The sequence below is a fragment of the Solanum stenotomum genome, chromosome 7, assembly GCF_019186545.1.
Source record: "Solanum stenotomum isolate F172 chromosome 7, ASM1918654v1, whole genome shotgun sequence".
Classification (NCBI taxonomy): Eukaryota; Viridiplantae; Streptophyta; class Magnoliopsida; order Solanales; family Solanaceae; genus Solanum; species Solanum stenotomum.
The window spans coordinates 53,705,620-53,725,221 of record NC_064288.1 but is presented as its reverse complement, the minus strand read 5'-3'; the positions used below and the strand labels follow the sequence as shown (position 1 = coordinate 53,725,221).

Below are 19,602 nucleotides of genomic sequence, written 5' to 3'. Positions count from 1 at the left end.
TATTAAAAAATGATCTTTCAGTTCGATTTGAGATGAAGAATTTGGGGGAAGTGAGCTGTTTTTCTTGGTCTGGAAATTGAAAAAACAGATCAAGGATATTTTGTTAATCAAAAGACATATGCGAGGAAATTGTTGCAGTGTTTTGGTATGGGGGAGTCGAAAGAAAAAGCAACTCCAATGGAACCACATCTCAAGCGGAAGGAAAGCCATTAAAAAATTCCAAAGAATTTCAGCAACTTGTTGATAGTTTAACTATCACAAGACCGGATTTCGCTTATTTTGTTGGAATTGTTTCTCAGTTCATGCAGTGTCCAAGAAGCTCACATCTAGATGCAGCAAGGCGAATTCTTCATTATGTGAAGAGCTCACTAGATTATGGTCTTATGTATAGAAGACATGAGAAATTCGTGTTAACTATGGATTTACTGACGCGGATTGGGTAGGAGATACAAATGATAGACATTCAACTTCAGGATATTGTTTCAGCTATGGTTTCTTGGTGCTAACAAGAAACAACAAGTGGGGTAACATTATCTAGTACTGAAGCTGAGTACGTAGCCGCGACTATGGCTATAGAAGAATGTATGTGGTTAAAGAGATAGATTAATAGGAGAGATGTTGTACAAAGTTGATTATGTTGTTCAAATTAGATGTGATAATGAAAGTTCTATCAAGCTTACCTCGAATCCAATTTTTCATGGCACAATAAATATTCGAGAGGAATCGGATTATGGTTCATGACTCGTGTTATATAATAGTAATTTGTCTACCGGTTCAGCCAATACCGAAACAGATGAAGGTGTAAGCAGACAATTTCACATCGAATTAGTATGTGATTGATAAAATTAACTTTGATTTCACATTTTAGTCTAGTCAGCTAAATGCACATTTGTAAGTATGATACCTAAGTCAATTTTTATATATTGACGGTTACTCTAATACACTCTATTAAGGCATCTATCGCACGCCAATCATTTCACTTATATGGTATTCATCTGCTAATGGCCTAGCATCAACTTAATTATTTTTATATTTTTTGGTGTGTTAGTTTTTCGTTCTTTTATATTGTTCTTCGTGATCAAATGACTATGCAAATCATTCAAAATTAACCATTGCTAAAAGTATAAAATGTTGGGTATGTACTCAGCACGGGTCATGCCTCGTTGATATATATATATATATATATATATATACTAACAAACAATTAATCATCATCCATACAATAATTTCAAAAAGATAAACATGTACTATATCTTGAGCATTTATTGTGTGCTAATTAAAATGTAAAATCTTGGAGGATATAACAAAATTCCATTAAAAAATTTCGTTGCCATGAGAGAAAAAAGGTAACAAAATGCTTCAGTGAGAACGAGATATGTCCTTTAATTAAAAAATAAAAAGAGAACGTGATATTGAAAAATAAATAGGCAGATAATTAGATAGAAATTCTCTATTAACAATAGCAGTATGTTGAGTCGCTGCTACATAATATGAATGTAAAGAAAAGGGGGGAAATACGAAAATAAAAATAACTATGGGAAGGACTAATTCATATTAAAGCAACCAGATCGGATCAAAAGATGTCGTCATTAATCCATATACCCGATACAGACTCTCCCATGCGAAGATAATTTGCATTGGAAGCATCTTTATTACTAGAGTAATATAAGAAAAGTATTTTTATTTTTCTAAATAGAAGAAGACGTTGTTATAATTCGTAGCATCCCTATATCTCCAGACTTGTACAGTGTTTTGAACATCAATACATCAATACGGAAGATAATAATCAAAGCTTTGTTATCAAAGTCTTCCAACTACATAAATTTTATTTTTATTTTGTTCTTCAACGATAATTGTGGTCCAAAAAAAATTACCATGAAGGTAAGGATTCTAAAATCGCTCTCATCCCAAAAAACATAAACACAATCTTCCATTATAATCTATCGTAGTTTCAAAACTTATGAGCAACCAATTAGCTTTTGAGCAACTACTCCTTAATTTTGGATATCATTGTTTTGAGTAGTTACGAATCGAATGAAAAAATATCTACAATATCAATTTCTCGAGGTATGGTCATCTAAAATCAGTGAGTGGCAAATAAAATGAAACATGAATCTTATTAATCTAGATTTTTGTAGTATGATTTCTAACACTTTTATTTTATTTATCCCACTAGATTAGTTTCAATAAAAGTATAATTATAAATTTATTTTATTTTAATTTTGTTTAGAATGATTCACAAATTCCTTAAATAGATGGACACTAATGGAAACTCAAATTTCTTCCACTGGGTTGAAAGAAAAGCAAACAAATTTTCATGTATTGCATTCATTCGTCGGAAATTCCTATTTTTACTCCCATCAGAGAAATCTGCCTTGATGTAAATCCATGACTCTAAAGTGAAGACAAAACATGAACCATCAGCCTTTTGTGATTATCGCAGACTCCTAGTATGTAATTAATTGAGTAAAAACATCAAATTCTTTTGAACTTGGATGTAAAATTTACGTTAGTACTATAACTATATGGGCATTTAAATACACTCTTAACAACTTTTAAGTAAATTAAATATCAATAGGCATGAAATCATCTGGTTCCTAGAATATGATGCCAATAGGCAAATTTTGGAAGGTCTTTTTTAGAAAAAAATATTTATATAAAAGAAAACACCAAATCGATGCAAACTTTAGTAAATGAAATTATTGATCAAAGCCATATAACTATTATGCAATGCAACAAAATTCAATTCCAAAAATTTCATCATGAAATGTAGTTGAGCTAGTTGCAATTTAAATATGTTCTCACCACGCCAAACAAAAGGCCGCTAATAGGATTAGTACACACAACCTAAAGGAATTTTACACGTTAATCACTAGATTAAATCTTTAGCTAATTATGTCAAGTGATGTCAATACTTATATATATAAAAATCAAAATTTGACCTCTATATATAACATACTTTTCCAACGAAGAGTGTCGCCTGACACCCTTTAGGTAAGGATGGTCCGCCCCTGCACGTTACATATGAACACGAATCTCTATATATGTTACTGATTTAAATAAAGTCAAAATAAGTAAAATAAAACTATGCTTCTGAGCAAATTTTGATTGTTCATCGTATGTTTAAATGTCACCTAACCAGACTTACAAAGCAAACATAAATTTTCATACACAAAAACATGGTTTATAGAAAGTATTAGGTGAGATACATTGCATTAAAAAGTGTAATGATCAATCTACTTCTGAGTATCTTACTGAGCTTCAACATCGATTTCCTTCTTTCTACATTTTAGGTCGAGTGTGATCTATAGGCAGGCTTGGAAGATAGAATATGAAAAGTTTGTTTGATACCCCGATACTACTGAGTGGAAATTAAAAACCATGTGAGTTTGGCCCAAAAAAACATTGCTTACTAATGGAAAAATAAATAGCAACAGAAGGGGAACGATTAATCATTCTCTGGTTCGATCCAAATGCAGGATCTTGGTTGGACCAAGTTAAAAATATTTGGACTTGAGTAAGCTTTGTTGACTGAGTAATCGAAAGAGTAATATTTGCGATTGGCCAAACAATAGAAAACGCCTTTGTTGTTATCGTGAAACATTGAGAAATATATCTTGTTTCCTAGTCCCGGTGCAACACATGTTTTCAAGTATGATCCTCCGGAGCTCACAAACAATGTTTTATTATCCAAACTTGTTATTTTTTCCCTTTCCAACTCTTTTCATTTATTTTGTACCTCCAAACCTCTACATCCCTTTTTCACGGCTTAAAATCACAGCTAACATTCCTCCATTATCAACATCCTCTGCTGTGTATGCCTTTCTAATTAATCCTTGTTTTGAACTTGGAAAATAACTCCCGTAAAATTTCCACCTAGGTCTTTGTGCAGCTGAGTTTTCGTCGATGCGTAGTGTTCCCAAGTTACCTTTATCTCCGAGTAAGTAGATAGTATTGTTTTTGAAAAATAACGGATTATTGCACCCGGTTGCCATAAATTTTCCTGGGTTCAAGGAGTAGTGATACGTCCATTCAGTATCTCCAACTTTGATGATGTACACATCTGGGACATAACCAATGGCTTCAAAACCAACAACGAAACAATCCGATAATGAGTCAGGAGGACACGAAAAAGTCCAAGCAGAGCAAGAATTTTTGTGCTCCTCCAGTAGATCAGGGAGTTCAATTATGCCATTGCTAAACGGATTGAAGAAAAACATGCCGCGATTTCCATGACTCATGAGCAACCAATTAGCTTTTGAGCTCCGAATTCGGGCCCCCCTTAATTTTTGAATACCCATCTTGTGAGTAGTTACGACATTGTACACCGGATCAAAGAATTCTAACATGCCTGTTTCTTTATGCAAGGTCATCAAACAAGGCCATTGCGAAGATGATGGTTGGGGAAGAGGAGGCATTAGGGGAGCATAGCGCCATTTTTTACAAACTGCACGGAAAACAAAGTATTCAGCAGCAACAAGATGGGATGATATTAATCCGAGTACGTCTGATGGAATACAATCTGACCACAATTTATCATAATTTGCATTCTCCATCATTATTCAGAAAATATTACTTTGAACTTGAGAGATTAAACTACTATTAATTGAATCGGAAAAAGGACATGTTATTACCCTATTTAAATAGAACAAGATTAGTAACGTGTAACTGTTTTTTTTGCATTATTTATTTGAATCGGAAATCCCAATTATTTTATTTATTTATGGAAAATCCCAATAATTTATTAGAAAGGAAAGGAAAACAAATTTGCGAGCTACTCTAATTCCTTTTCCTTATCGTATTTGAACTCATTATTATTGTTATATTTAATTTGAACGACATTCTTTTAAATACACATGAGATGATACTAGCTATTCATTAATTTGTAATTTGTATCTACTGAATTCTGTTGAACTCGTGATGATGAGGTTGGAAGAGAAGAAGAAGGAAAACTTGGAATACTATGGACCACCACTTTCTTCACAACCACACCCGTGGCTTGTTATATGTCCGTCAAGAAAAACGCAAACTTTTTTCAGTATATCAGAAGATCGATCATATATAAGAAGTATACCTGAGCTTGGTAACGCACTAATACGTGCTTATGCTCAAGAGTGGCTTGTGTTAGAAGACTTTGATTCTAGTGATTGTTACCTCTGGAATGCTATTTCAAACAACAAAATTCAGCTTCCACCACTCCCTTATAACGACCAACTTTTGTGTCTCTTGTCTGCACCACCCAATGATCCTGAATGTCGCATTCTCTTCCTAATTCATGAGACTACTCATCCTGACACCGATGACGATGAGAATTCCAATGATCATGACACAGAGGATGAGAATTCCAATAATCATGACACAGAGGATGAGAATTCCAATGATGACACGAATGATGACACAGATACCAATGATGATGACACAGACAATGAGAATTTCGATGATGATGACACAAACAATGACTATCCCGATGATGAGACAGATGTCAATGATGATGACACGGACAATGAGAATCCCAATGATGATAATGATACCGATTCCAATGATGATGACCTAGATTCCAATAATGATGACACAGGCGATGATGATGACCTGGATTCCAATAATGATGGCACGGACAATGAGAATCCCAATAATGATGACACAGACAATGAGGATGAGGCGAACGATGACAATCAGGATGATGACGCGAACAATGATGAGAATGCGGCTACACTTTACTTGTGCAAACCAGGTTATAGTCAGGAATTTCATAAACAAGATCTGAAATCAATTATTGGAGATAATTGCTTTTCGGTATGGACAGTTTTCAAGGGAGATTTTTATGTATTAACAATGCAGACTCGAATTCTACTCCGTTTGGATGTAGATGATTCATCAAGAACAATATCAGCTACACCAATGACTAACGAACCTCCATATAATTACTTCACAGAATACTTAGACATGCCACGCTTTGGAAATTACCTCATTCAATCTGAAGACGACAACAAGGACAAGGTTGAGCTATTATATATTCGCATGTTGTTCCATGGAAGGGAGTTTGAGGATGTTTACAAAATTATAGTATTCCGGTTTGATTTTGTAAATAAAGTGTGGGAAGAGAAGAAAAGCATTGGTGAAACTGCAATTTTCTTAGGTCCTTGTTTTGGGGGAACAACATGTTGTACAAGAGGCACTAATATTAAAAAAGAATCCATCTACTTCATTAAGGGCCGTTATCTCTGTATTTTCAATTTGGAAACACAGAGTATATCAGTATCCCTTCCTTGCCCGCATATTTCCAAGACAAAGCCACCCTCGTATTGGTGGACGCGTGAGATGAAAGCGTTTTGAATTAGAGAAAAAGTTTGATTTATCTTCCAAATGTCTATGTATTTTCACAAAGATGTAAGGTGTTTTTTTATTGTATTGTTATTTTAAATATCATGTTTGTTTTGATGGTCACTTAAATTTTGTTGTATTGGAGCGCTGAACATCTTGTTGGTGTATATGCATTTTATTATTAAAATAAAATATTAAGTGCATATGTGATGACTATTGGTTGTTGTAACTTATATGACCATTACTTCTTGTAACTCTCATGGTCATTAGTTTCTTGTAACTCATATGACCATTAGTGTCTTGTAACTTATGTAACATCTATCACATTTATCTACCCACATTGCTACCCCTCATTCTACTCACTGATTATATGGAAGACTTCTTCACCTATACTGATTCGACAACTTTTTGCAACCAAAACATTAAACTTCATGTTTCCCATCAACTATCACCTATCTTTCATAAAACAAGTGCCCCTCATGCAAAGGAATAGTCCACACACTCAAATCAATAGATTGAATATAAATTAAGGACTTTGTCATCAAAGAACACTTACACTCAAAAAGAAAATTTAGGCTTGCCCATTATGTACATCTCCACTAATTAAGCGTGTTTTGCAAAGAATCAGATAGGGCTTTTCTAGGTTGTAATGTCGGTTAAGGGACGGATAAGAAATTCATATAGTAGTGACTCCGTGTATGGGCTCAAGCAGGCATCTAGGCAATGGAATATCAAGCTCACTGAGGGTTTGTTGGCAGCAGGCTATTCTCAGAGTGTTCATGATCATTCCTTGTTCATTAGAAAGGAGGGAACTGATCTAGAAGGGATTCTAGTATATGTGGATGATCTTTTGATCACTGGGAATAACTCTTACATGATTCAAGAAGCTAAAGTCGCGTTGAACCAGAATTTTAAGATGAAAGACTTGGGAAGTTTCAGATACTTGTTGGGAATAGAGGTTTTGAAATCCAAAGATGGGGTCGCTCTTAATCAAAGGAAATATGCACTCCAACTTATTTCAGAAGCTGGTCTAAGTGGAGCTCTATCCTGTCTGACATTCTTGTTAGTGTCTTGTCTTTCCCAACATGTGGAGTATGATCAACACACCGGTAGCTCAAATGATCCAGAACTCGAAGATATTACAGCTTATCAGAGGTTGATTGGTAAATTGTTGTATCTGACAATTACTAGACATGATATTTGATTTAGTGTGCAAGTTTTAAGTCAGTTTATGCAACATCCCAAAGCTACACATTGAGAAGCAGCACTGAGGGTTGTAAAATATGTCAAGAAATCCCCACGCCTTAGCTTGGAGTTTTGCTCAAGAGAGGGACTGGTTCTACAAAGCTCACGGGATATTGTGACTCAGATTGGGCCTCATGTCCTAATACAAGACGATCAGTCACTGGTTATATGGTAAAACTTGCAGATAGTTACCCTCAAAATACAACTCTGTTTCTCTATACAGAAAAGCTTCTGATTCAATTTCTTAGCTAGATAGTACAAAAATTATTATCATAATTTCAAAGGTATATACAAACATAAAAGGGAAAATATATAATACAAGTCGTCACATACATTTATGACTTTATACTATGAGCAATCTAACTATATATCTTGTTGGATTACTCACAAACCATATCATATTGTTACAACTCACAACTATCTGCATTGTCATGAAACACAGACTTATATTGTGAGAGAAAATATGTTATTTGTTTTGCTCGTTAAACATAAAGCACCTGCTATTGTATGCCAAAAATTAGTAGAATGACTTTTCTTGATAATTCTGGTGAACGTTCGTGCTATTGATATGTGATTTCTTCTTACTTATCCAAGCCTTGTCTACTTAAGTAAACTCTTCTATCGCATGTGATTGATAACATCTTTCCCTCCACATTATATCTTTGCAATTCTCCTAATCATATACTCCCTCCGTTTCATTTTATGTGAGGTAGTTTAACTTGGCATGGAGTTTAAGAAAGAAATTATTACTTTTAAAATTTGTGGTCTAAAATGAATGATAGAAATTTGTGAGGTTATAAATAATTTCATTAAGGGTAAAATGGTCATTTTAAAGTTAAATTGTTATTTAATATAGAAATATGTCATTCTTTTTTAGACAGACTAAAAATAAAAGTAAGTCATATAAATTGAGATAGAGGGAGTAACATGCATGCATTACTAACGACACAGTTAACTAGCACATATAACATAAATGGAAAAATCATAAATGTCAGTTACCTGAGAGAAATCTTTTCCGAATATGTCTTGATCACAATCTGACTACCCACAGTTATCTTCCCATTATAACACCCAACAAACATCATAAAGCCAACTATAACTAATCAGTTACATCATTAGCCTAACCATGATTAGCAATACGTTCAATCATCCACACATCGTGCCTGAAAGCCTATGCATGAAATGTCCCAACAGTCTACAAGATATTACATGGGTGAATACATGTCTAACTACTAAGTTAAGAAAATCTAGACACCTGGGCACCAAGTAACTGTTGAAGAACTTTAAATGCAAGCTTCCAGCTCATTGGGGGTGAATCCTGACAAGTGTGGATCAATTTTTTTTTGTTTTAACCTTTTTTGCGCTGAAAACCCTCCCCTCCATTGTTCTTAGGCTTAGAGTGGCCTTGTGAAAATTTTTAGAATAACTCTCGTCTATTTTGTCAACAAAGGGAGGAAAAATAAGAGACACCGAGTTTTCTAAGGCCTGATTCCATCAGTCCCGTTATAGCAACCCTGCAGGCGCTACATGGGCATAGCCATAGCGGGAGGCTTCCCACTATGGCAGGCTAACGTTACCCTGGATCAATTCAAAATTTAATAATTTGTCGTGTGCCTCAAATTTTAATTTGACACTGAATTTGAAGAAAATTTTGAAACTCTGCACAAGGTTCATTTCAATAACGACGGATCAAATTGTTACATGTCACTTACATACTACATCACTCTTCTTCTCTCATCCATGCATGTTAGAGATATTATGCTACCTGCACGAGATTCGAAAAGAATTAAAGTCAATAAATATTGAATGAATGTATTTTTGTAGGGATAAGACACAAGTATCCCCTAGATTATGACTGAAATTCTAGAGACATACCTTAATTAAATTAAGGTTTTATTATCCCCCTGAACTTATTTGTTTTGTAATTTTATACAACTTTTTAGCCTACGTGGCTTCTCAGACAATGCAACATGTCCATGTACAAGTTACGTTTTCGACTATAAGCACTTTGATTACATTACAAGAGTTAATAAAACTAATGAAATTTAAACCGTACGAGCTTTTACCCTTTTCCGTTTTAAAAATAACCATAGAGTTAGATATACATTTCTGAACCTACTCTTTTAATTAATTCAAAACTCGCACTATAAATTACATATCTCTCGAAGGATTCAAACTTAGTATATACGAAATTTATTTCTTTATATGTATACGTATATATACATATAAAGTTTTATCTGAGGTCTTCGGATGCCATGGCACCCCAACCTCATACATAGATGCCCCCCATGGTTGAGACTAGGGGGTGGTTGTGAGTGCGATGGTCAAAACTCGAGAGGTGGGGTTGGGGATATTTGGTGGATGAGGAGGAAACAATGAACTTGAAGCTAAGTGTCACTTGTGATTATGTATGGTAAGTTGTTTTCTTTACTATTATAACAAAAGTCAATTTCCTTATTTTTATACAGATATTTTTTAGAAAATTTTGATCAATTAAACCCTACAAAAATAAAAATTCATAAAATATTTTCCACCACACGCCCATAGTATAAAGATCTTTTATCATTGACATATTTTAGCAGGTTTTTTTTTTTTTTAGGTACTAAAATACAACTAGGTATTGTTGCATGTCACTTTATTTATTAAGTAATATTAATTAAAATAGATTTTTTTTAAAAATAAAATTGACAAGGCACAGGTCAAAAGTCTTGCCAAAAATCTTTATATTAAAGTTACAATCCATTTTATTTCCCTTTATCCGACCAATCTAATGAGCAACATATCTTCTTAAGATCTCATTGCTTAATATACATCAAGTGCTTTTTCTATGGGAATCTTCTATGAATAAGGTATACATTTATTTATTTCTTCACTTTGTACATAAAAAAAATTAAATTTGAGTTAGGAAATGAAGAATTTCTTGGTAGGAAATGTTCTTCTATTGTGACGTAAATTCAAATTAGTTGGATTAATAAATATTATATTAAAAGAGAATGAGCGCGAGAGGGGGGGGGGGGGGCTTGAAATAGCATAAATGTGTGTTAGTAATGTTTAAATTATCAATCGTTATCTTTATTAATGTTTTCAAGCTTAATCAATATATAATATAACACCTACTTGATTTAAACTTATTTTTTACATTCTAAATCATAACCAACTTTTTCGAGCAGTATTCTTCAATTGTTTTAATTTGAAGATGGTCTGCCTTGGATACTAGTTAAATATTTACTAAAAACATTATATTCATTTATTTTTTCAATTTAATCTGATGCTCTTAAAAGATTATTTTGTAGGATTGTTTTTGAGGAAAATTAGAAAATTATTGGTTGGCAGGAAAGAAATAATGGAGAAAATAGCTTTATTATGGTGGCAAATATTGCAATCATTTCAATTTGGTGCATAATTAAATTTGAAAATTTTGGCTAATTATTGATAATTATTATGTTCCATTCTGTTAAAATGTCACCAAATTGACCTAAATAAAGGTATAGGGTTTAAAGTTTCTAAAGTTAAATGTTATCATGGAAACTTTTATGGTGATTAGACTCACCATCTAATATATGATTTACACATATGTTTGGATGGTCGTTAATGTAGGTTAATGTATCGTATTGTATTATATTCTTTTGATGAATATAGTTTTGAATAGATTGTATTATATTGTTTTCTATCGTTATATAATACTCTTCATACATCAACAATTTAAAGAATAGAATTACCAAACAAAATACGATACGAAGTAAAACAGTTATAAAAAATATGATAAATGATAAAATATGGAGTTTTGGCTAAAATCATCTCTGAAGTATGGCCTAAATCTAAAGGACATCCTTGTGTTATATAAGTGAACAAAAAACATCCTTGAACTATCCAAAAAGTTACAAGATTCATCCTTCTGTCTTTTTTTTTTTAAGAAACTCACACCACCAACATAAAATGCGTCAAGTCGAATGAATATATGTACACATGATTAAGCTAATCAAGTTAGGTGATTTTTTTAATTGTTAGAAATTGAGGGTTTAAATCATATTTAGACAAAATATATTCAAATTCTAAATATTCTTTGTAAAAATATGGCAAAATACTACTCCAACTTCAAAATTTTCAAATAAAGTAATTATTTTTTTATTTTCATAACTAAACACCTACGTAATTTCACTAAATTTCCAGCATTTTTGTACATTGTATAAAATGTGAAATGTATTGTATATATAGTATATATATGCCCTAAATATTTTATTAAAGAAAATCTCTTATAAATAGTTAGACGTAATATTTTTGAAATGATTTTTTTTACATAATCTTTCTAACCATCGGAACGTACTGTATAAACTTATGTATTGTTGCAAGTCAATTTACTTGATGATGCAGAAAAACATATAAACTAACAACACACAAAATTTAAATTCTGAGAATGAAAGATTCATTTCCTATCCATATCCTTATCCTTTTTAGGTAACTTTGATCTTCTCGTTGAGGCCATGACGTGACCAAATTAAAAATTATTTTGTTTATTGGTTCAATCAGTTTCTTAACAAAAATAGACTGAAGGATGATTCTTGTTATTTTTTGGATAATATAATGATGTTTTTTTGCTCACTTAGATAATATAAGGATGTACATTAGATTTGAGTCATAGTTGAGGGGTGATTTTAACCAAAAACTCATAAAATATGATTATACTATAACCAGCAAAGACAAATGAGAGAACAGAGTAACGACGTGATTATACCCAATTAGTTATTACATACAATGGGATTTTTCGCCTTTACACATACAATAATAAATTTTAACGATATAATATAATAAAATTTAAGTAACAATCAAAATAAATATTATATTTAAATTAACAACGCAATCCTTCTCTTTAACCTAAAAAAAAATTGTGATTTTCTTCAAGTCAACTCTCCAAGTAACTTTTTTAGTCGATATTGATCTACATATGAATTAGATAGGGTAAATTTTTTGCAACAACATGATTATTTGATTGATTTAGGTTATGAACTATTTTTGACTGAGCATATCATACATTCAATTTTTTAAAATAAAATACTCTTATTTCAAAAAGAATCTTATAAGTTCGTTAAAAAATAATGAAATTTTTCTAAATTTCAAAACAATTTAATTCAAACTTCTGATTTTCTTTTCTCCTTCATAAATCGTAACAAATTTTTATAACTACACCAAACGTTACGATATGTCTAAATCATAAGTTTTTAAAAAAATTATTATCACACAAATATTATGATATATTATAAGTTCAAAAATCATAAATTATATGTTCAGCCAAATTAATTTACATAAATCGAAATTACGAGTAAGTTACGACTTTTTAAAAGACAAATTGACAAGTTGATAGGTCAGTTTCACCTTAGCAACCTACTACTTTTAGTCATGCATTACATTATATGTTAAAAAGTAACAAAAGGACTAATTATTCCCAAACTTTACAAAATATATAAATTGGTATACCGCTCTTTTATTCAAAACTTGAATGTCCTAGAAAATGGTCCTTGTATAAGAAAAAAATTGCTCATTAAGTTTAAAATTATAATATTTGTATGTATGACAAATATTGAAACTTTTCAAAAGAGAATAGGATAAAAAAAAAAAGTTGCATGGTTCACTTGATGAGAAAAATATTCAAATTTAGGCTAATTTAAGCCATTGATGTTTTGTCCTGTAATGACGAGTCAGGTTATCATCACGAAATGTGGTAAGACGGGTAGAATTTCATCATTTTTAATTAAAAATTTCGAATTTGAGTTTTAAATATTAGATTTTTTTAATAGAAAGTCATTCTTTTTCTTTCTTCGTTTTATCAAGACAAATGAATTGATTCGTTTCATCCTTCTATCTATGTAATTTTGTGTCTCCTTTATGATCATGTTGAGAAAAAATAAGGTGTTTTGTTGTGTGAGACTGATAGAAATAAAGGATCGAGACAATCATTATGGTATTTTCCCTAGTGATTTTCTCTTTAGTGAGTTGTAGGTGATATAGATCTGAATCTCAATTCAATTAGTATTGAAAAGGAAGAATCATATGTCGAACTAAAAGTCACTTGAACGATCTTAATAGCTCAGTGAATTGAAAATTTAATCTTTCACCTTATTAATTAGTGTCTGATTCCTCATTTTGTAATTCTCTCCCTCATTTATCCTTCTCCGCCCTCGATATAATCATAAAAACAAACAAACAAACTCAAGTTCACTAAAATGAAAAGACTAGAAAAAGGAAAAGAAAACTCTTTCACCTCATGTCCACTCTTTTTTTAACCCACTTTGCCTTTACTTGATTCCATTTGCTATGGGAGTGGAGAAAAAGAACTTCAATCATTTCCATAAAACCACCCCTCATATGCTCATGCACCATCTTTAATCATTTCACACAACTTTTCTTTTCCTCTCTCTCCCAAAACAAAAAAGAAATCATAGTGATAAGATTAACTCGATCAGAAACGAATACAGAATTTAAAGTTATTTTATCACGTTAAATCAATGAATGTAGAGTAACATTTATATACTCTTTTATCACTTGACTATTATCAATCATGCCTTCTCATTTAATTTAAAATTATTATAACTAAGGGACCATTTTTGTTATTTTCTCATCCTCAACATCGTTTTCTCCCTATCTTATAATTTCTTACATATAAATGGAAAGACAAAACAAAAAAGATAATGTACACAAATTCAACTTTATTGTACTGTTTTCTTTCAAAAAATTCAAACAATCTAATCTACACACTGTCCACAAATTCAACTTTACTTTTTGTACTCTTTTGTTATTTTATATATGATATACATGAATATATAGCTTTAATAACTAAATTATAATTAATTATACACATTTGTCTTCTTAATTTATCACTTAACTAAAAAAATAGGTGTAAATTATCATACTGAATTTGAAATTACGCGATCTTAAATTTTTTATTTCACTTGTTTCATGGATATAACTTTAAGTTTAACAAATTTTGTTCTATAAGCAAAAAAATTTAATTTTGATCTTGAAAGTTCACTGTGAGGTAATCGAGAATTCAAAAATTCATGATCAGTCATTTTTAACATCATGGAGTAATTTTCAGAATAGATTACAATAATAACATACCAGTATAATTTCACAAGCTGAGACTGTAAAATGTGAGTTGTACCCAAACCTTATCTCTATCTTGTGATAGTAGAAAAGTTGTTTCCGATAGACGCTCGACTCTGATAAAGCAAATCGAAACATATTTGAAGAGAAAATAGAGCAATAAAAGAATTATTTTTAAAAATAGTAGAAAAATAAACCATAATAACAATAGCTAATACGATAATTAAAACAAAAGATCGGAAATAAATTAATATAATTTAATATAAATATCAAGTACGAATAAGTTTTTACCTGCAATCATCATCTACACTATACACAAATTCAACTCTTTTGTTCCTTAAATTCAACTTGTGTTTTTTTGTTCTCTTCCTAACTTCCCGCGCTTTATGCCTTAAACCCAAAAAAATGAACCGTTTTTTCTCCTTCATTCTCCTCCTCACACTTCTCATCTCCGCCGTGACCGCCGCCGTAACCGCCACCGGCGACGGCAACGACACCGCCGCACTCCTCCGCTTTCAGTCCCAAACTGACATCCACGGCACTCTCCTTCACAATTGGACACTTCCGTTGAACTCCACCACCGCTTGCACAGCTCAATGGCTTGGTATAAAATGCATAAACAACCGTGTCTCCGCCGTAATCCTCCCGTCGTTCAATCTCCGGGGACCCATTACCGCTCTCTCTTCTTTACCTTTACTCCGCCTTCTCGACCTCCGTAACAATCGCCTTAACGGAACCCTCACACCCATTACCCAATGTACTAATCTTAAGCTCATTTACCTCTCCGGCAACGATTTCTCCGGCGAAATTCCGCCGGAAATTTCTTCTCTCCGTCGTCTCCTCCGCCTTGACGTTTCAAATAACAACCTAGAAGGCTCAATTCCGACCCAGATTGCGAATTTGACCCGATTACTCACACTTCGTTTACAGAACAATGAACTTTCTGGAACAATCCCAAAATCCCTAAATTCTCTTCAAAATCTTAAAGAATTGAACTTTTCGAATAATGAGCTTTATGGGTCTGTTCCAAATGGTTTATACAATCATTTTGGTGAAAATAGCTTTGATGGAAATGAGGGTTTATGTGGAATTGGGAATTTACCTCAATGTTCATATACAGGGGAAATAGTCCCTTCAAACCCTAGCTCTTTGCCTACAACCTCCACTGCAACAATCGAAGAACCCCACGAAAAATCGCGAAAAGGGTTGAGTAGAGGAGGGGTAGTAGCAATAGTGATGGTGAATGTGGTGGCATTGTTAGTTGTAGTGTCATTTATGGTAGCATATTACTGTGGGAAGTATTCAAGAACTCAGAGTTTTTCAATGTCAGGAAGTGAGTGTGGGAAGAGGAGGAGTAGTTATTCGAGCGAAAAACGAGTTTACGCTAATAACAATGGTGGTGGTGGTGGTGATAGTGATGGTACAACAGCTACTGATAGAAGTAAACTCGTGTTTTTCGATAGGAGGAAGCCATTTGAGCTTGAGGAATTGTTAAGAGCATCAGCTGAGATGCTTGGTAAAGGGTGTTTAGGTACTGTTTATAAGGCAGTTCTTGATGATGGGATTACAGTTGCTGTAAAAAGATTGAAAGATGCAAATCCATGTCCAAGAAAGGAGTTTGAACAGTATATGGATGTTATTGGAAAGCTTAAGCATCCAAATATGGTGAAACTTAGAGCTTACTATTATGCCAAGGAAGAAAAATTGCTTGTTTATGACTACTTGCCTAATGGGAGTTTGCATTCACTTCTTCATGGTAAACATTAGTAAATGTTCATGTCAAAGATTAAAGATTGTTTTGTAATTCAAGATTGTCTCTTTTGGGGGTTGTTAAGGTCTATATTGCTCGGACTCTTCAAAATGTCGATGGGGTGTGTCGGATCCTCCAAAAATAGTGCATTTTTGGAGAATTCTGACGTTGTAATTCAAGATTGTCTTTTTTGGGGGTTGGTAAGGATTATATTCCTTGGACTTTTCAAAAATATCGATGGATGTGTGTCAGATTCTCCAAAAATCTCTAGAAATAGTGCATTTTTGGAAAATCTTACACGGGTGTGACGTGTTTTGTAATTCAAGATTGTCTTTTTTGGGGTTGGTAAGGGTTATATTGCTCGGACTTCTCATAAATGTTGGCAGGTACGTGTCGGATCCTCTAGTAATCTCCAGGGATAGTGTATCTTTGGAGGATCTAACGCGGGTATGGCAACATTTTTGGAGAGTCCGAGCAAGTTGTAGGTAAGATACTAATATTGATGGGATTTTTTTTTCTTGATTCTAATAGGAAACAGAGGACCAGGTAGAATTCCATTGGATTGGACAACAAGGATTAGCTTGGTGCTAGGGGCAGCTAGAGGGCTTGCTCACATTCATGAAGAGTATGCAGATTCAAGAATCCCACATGGGAATGTGAAATCATCTAATGTGTTGCTTGACAAAAATGGTGTGGCTTGTATATCTGATTTTGGGTTGTCATTGCTTTTGAATCCTGTTCATGCCATAGCTAGATTAGGAGGATACAAAGCGCCCGAACAATCTGAAATCAAGAGGCTATCTCAAAAATCTGATGTTTATAGCTTTGGTGTACTGTTATTGGAAGTGCTCACTGGTAAAGCTCCCTCAGAGTACCCTTCACCGACTAGGCCTCGCGATGAGGAGGAAGAATTGCCAGTGGATTTGCCTAAATGGGTTCGATCAGTAGTGAGGGACGAGTGGACTGCTGAAGTGTTTGATCAAGAATTGTTGAGGTACAAAAACATTGAGGAGGAATTGGTGTCAATGCTACATGTAGCCATGGCATGTGTAGTGCCACTACCCGAAAAAAGGCCTACTATGGTTGAAGTTGTTAAGTTGATTGAGGAGATTAGAGTTGAACAATCTCCATTAGGTGAAGATTATGACGAATCGCGCAATTCTCTTTCCCCCTCCCTTGCCACCACTGAAGATGGACTCCCCGGTTACTAATTTTCGATCATTGTGGCATTGATGTTTCATAGTCCTAGTAGTATATGTTCAAATTTGCAGCATCTTACTGCAAATTGGGAAGTTTAAAAGCTATGGACTTAATGTTTAGTAGTTATTTGATTGCTTTGTGTTATTCCAAATTACTGCACTTTTGGAAAATCTGATGATCCAACAAGCATATAAGAAGTGCAGCAATCAGTCCATTATGTATTTTTTTTAATGTAATGTAATGTTAATTCTTTGTATTTAATTCATTTTCAAGATTTGTGTTCCAAGGCAAAACCTCACTCTTCAAGCTCCTTGTTGCTTGACTTTCGAAAAGTGAAACGTAACAAGTAAAAGTAAATGAAGGACAGGAGTAACTTATAGCGCTATTCGCAACTCAGTCCAAATATGACACTAGACACTCAGTCAACTTTGTTTTTTGGTTTTTCGTTTGGTGTTTGGTGTCCATTTTGGTTTGACTAATTCAGATTCTTATCATAAAGTCCTATTATGAAGAGCAACATGTTCCTTACCAAAAGCGACTCCATTTTCAACGTTTGACCTTCGAAACTTGTTAAAATTTCCTGCTATCTTTTATTTTGACATTTAAACTAGAACTTGTTCCTATTGAATGCGTACACTATTCAAAACTTGTAATTCTCAATGAATTAAGTATTTATAAAATTCCTTTTTGACTGTCCAAAATAATAATAATGACTTGATTATCAATTTTTAGACTGTCAAGTATTCATCACTGATGGGAAAAAGCAAAGCAAATTGATGGGCTGTCAAAAGACACTACCTCTTTTTTTTAACAGACTTTACATTATTTTCACTTTGGCGTGATTTGCGCAATTTCACTCTTGCCACTTTTGGTGTTTAATGAGTCAACTCACAAATTTGAGACATACTTTGGATCTATATTTTTCGAACTTTATAAAAATATTAATGTATATATGTCAATTTTTTCAACAATAATATATTTTTAACAAATTTAATATGGGTATGATAACACTTTTAAAATGTTCTAACAACATAGCATTAACTGATTTTACGGACTTGTAAAAAAAAAGCATTGTGTGTTGGGTCCGATGTTATTTAGTCTTTTAGGAAAATACATTATGTGTGTCAAATTCTTCACCGCTATATATTTTATTTTAAGGATTCAATTGGAATATAATAATATCTGTAAAGAATTTGAACATCATAGACGATTACCAGAGTGATCGGGTGAAAGTGGTTAAAAGAAAAGGTAACACATCCAATTCGATCCATTAGACAAGGGTTGGATAATAGATCATATAAAAATAATTGAATATGGATAATTTACTAAAGAATTGGACATTCGTCATATTATTGATATCCAATTTTCTTTTATTTTTCGCGAGTTTTTACTTTCTAAACTAAGTTTATTTTAATTTTTAGCTTATGATATGAATTTATATTATCGGTCAATTAACCATTTTAATTCATATTAAATATGAGTGAATCAAATGGTTTGTTTATTTTTGTTTGATCCGTCTATATTCAATCTGATTCACTCATTTATTGCTCTACTCATACCAATCAAAAATGAATAGAGTGAATTTATGACAGTGATATTTTGTGTTCCTTTTGTGGACCATATATTATATGGGTTTAAAAAATAGTACATTTTGCCTGAGTTTGGGGTTTATAATATAGAAAAACAAGAGACATAATCCGATAGACTTTTGTAGATGTTATACCTAACTTATGACAACATGTACTCTTCTTATGACATAGTCCGAGACGAATTCATAATTTAAATATGTATGTATACTTAATGAATTTCATAGTATATATGTGTATTTAGGTAAAAATTATTGAGTTTGCGTGATCGACATGTTATATTGTTGATCCAGCCCTGGACATCATCAAGAAGAGTAGAATTCTAACCCTTACGTTCTAATTTATGCGGCAACATATCTTTATTAGTTAATCTTTAAAAAGATGATGCATTGAAAACATTTG

The 19,602-nt window shown here is 32.8% G+C and overlaps 2 protein-coding genes across 5 annotated transcripts in view; both read left to right on the top strand.

The window, feature by feature from the left end:
* The window catches only part of LOC125870467 (pyruvate kinase 1, cytosolic-like), a 222,699-nt gene that overhangs the window by 184,797 nt on the left and 18,300 nt on the right, over window positions 1-19,602 (top strand). The window contains exon 1 of one of the 4 annotated variants that reach the window (XM_049550899.1): window positions 104-108. The exons of the other annotated variants lie outside the window; for them this stretch is intronic. The gene's annotated coding sequence lies outside the window, so the exon portion shown is untranslated. Of the gene's footprint in view, window positions 1-103; window positions 109-19,602 lie in introns of those variants that run through there. 4 annotated transcript variants of the gene reach the window in all.
* LOC125870041 (leucine-rich repeat receptor-like protein kinase PXC1) lies at window positions 6,971-17,902 on the top strand. The gene is made up of 3 exons (XM_049550408.1): window positions 6,971-7,484; window positions 14,939-16,420; window positions 16,946-17,902. Exons 1-3 carry the CDS (start codon window positions 6,971-6,973, stop codon window positions 17,623-17,625), a joined length of 2,676 nt encoding a protein of 891 aa, XP_049406365.1. The 3' UTR covers window positions 17,626-17,902.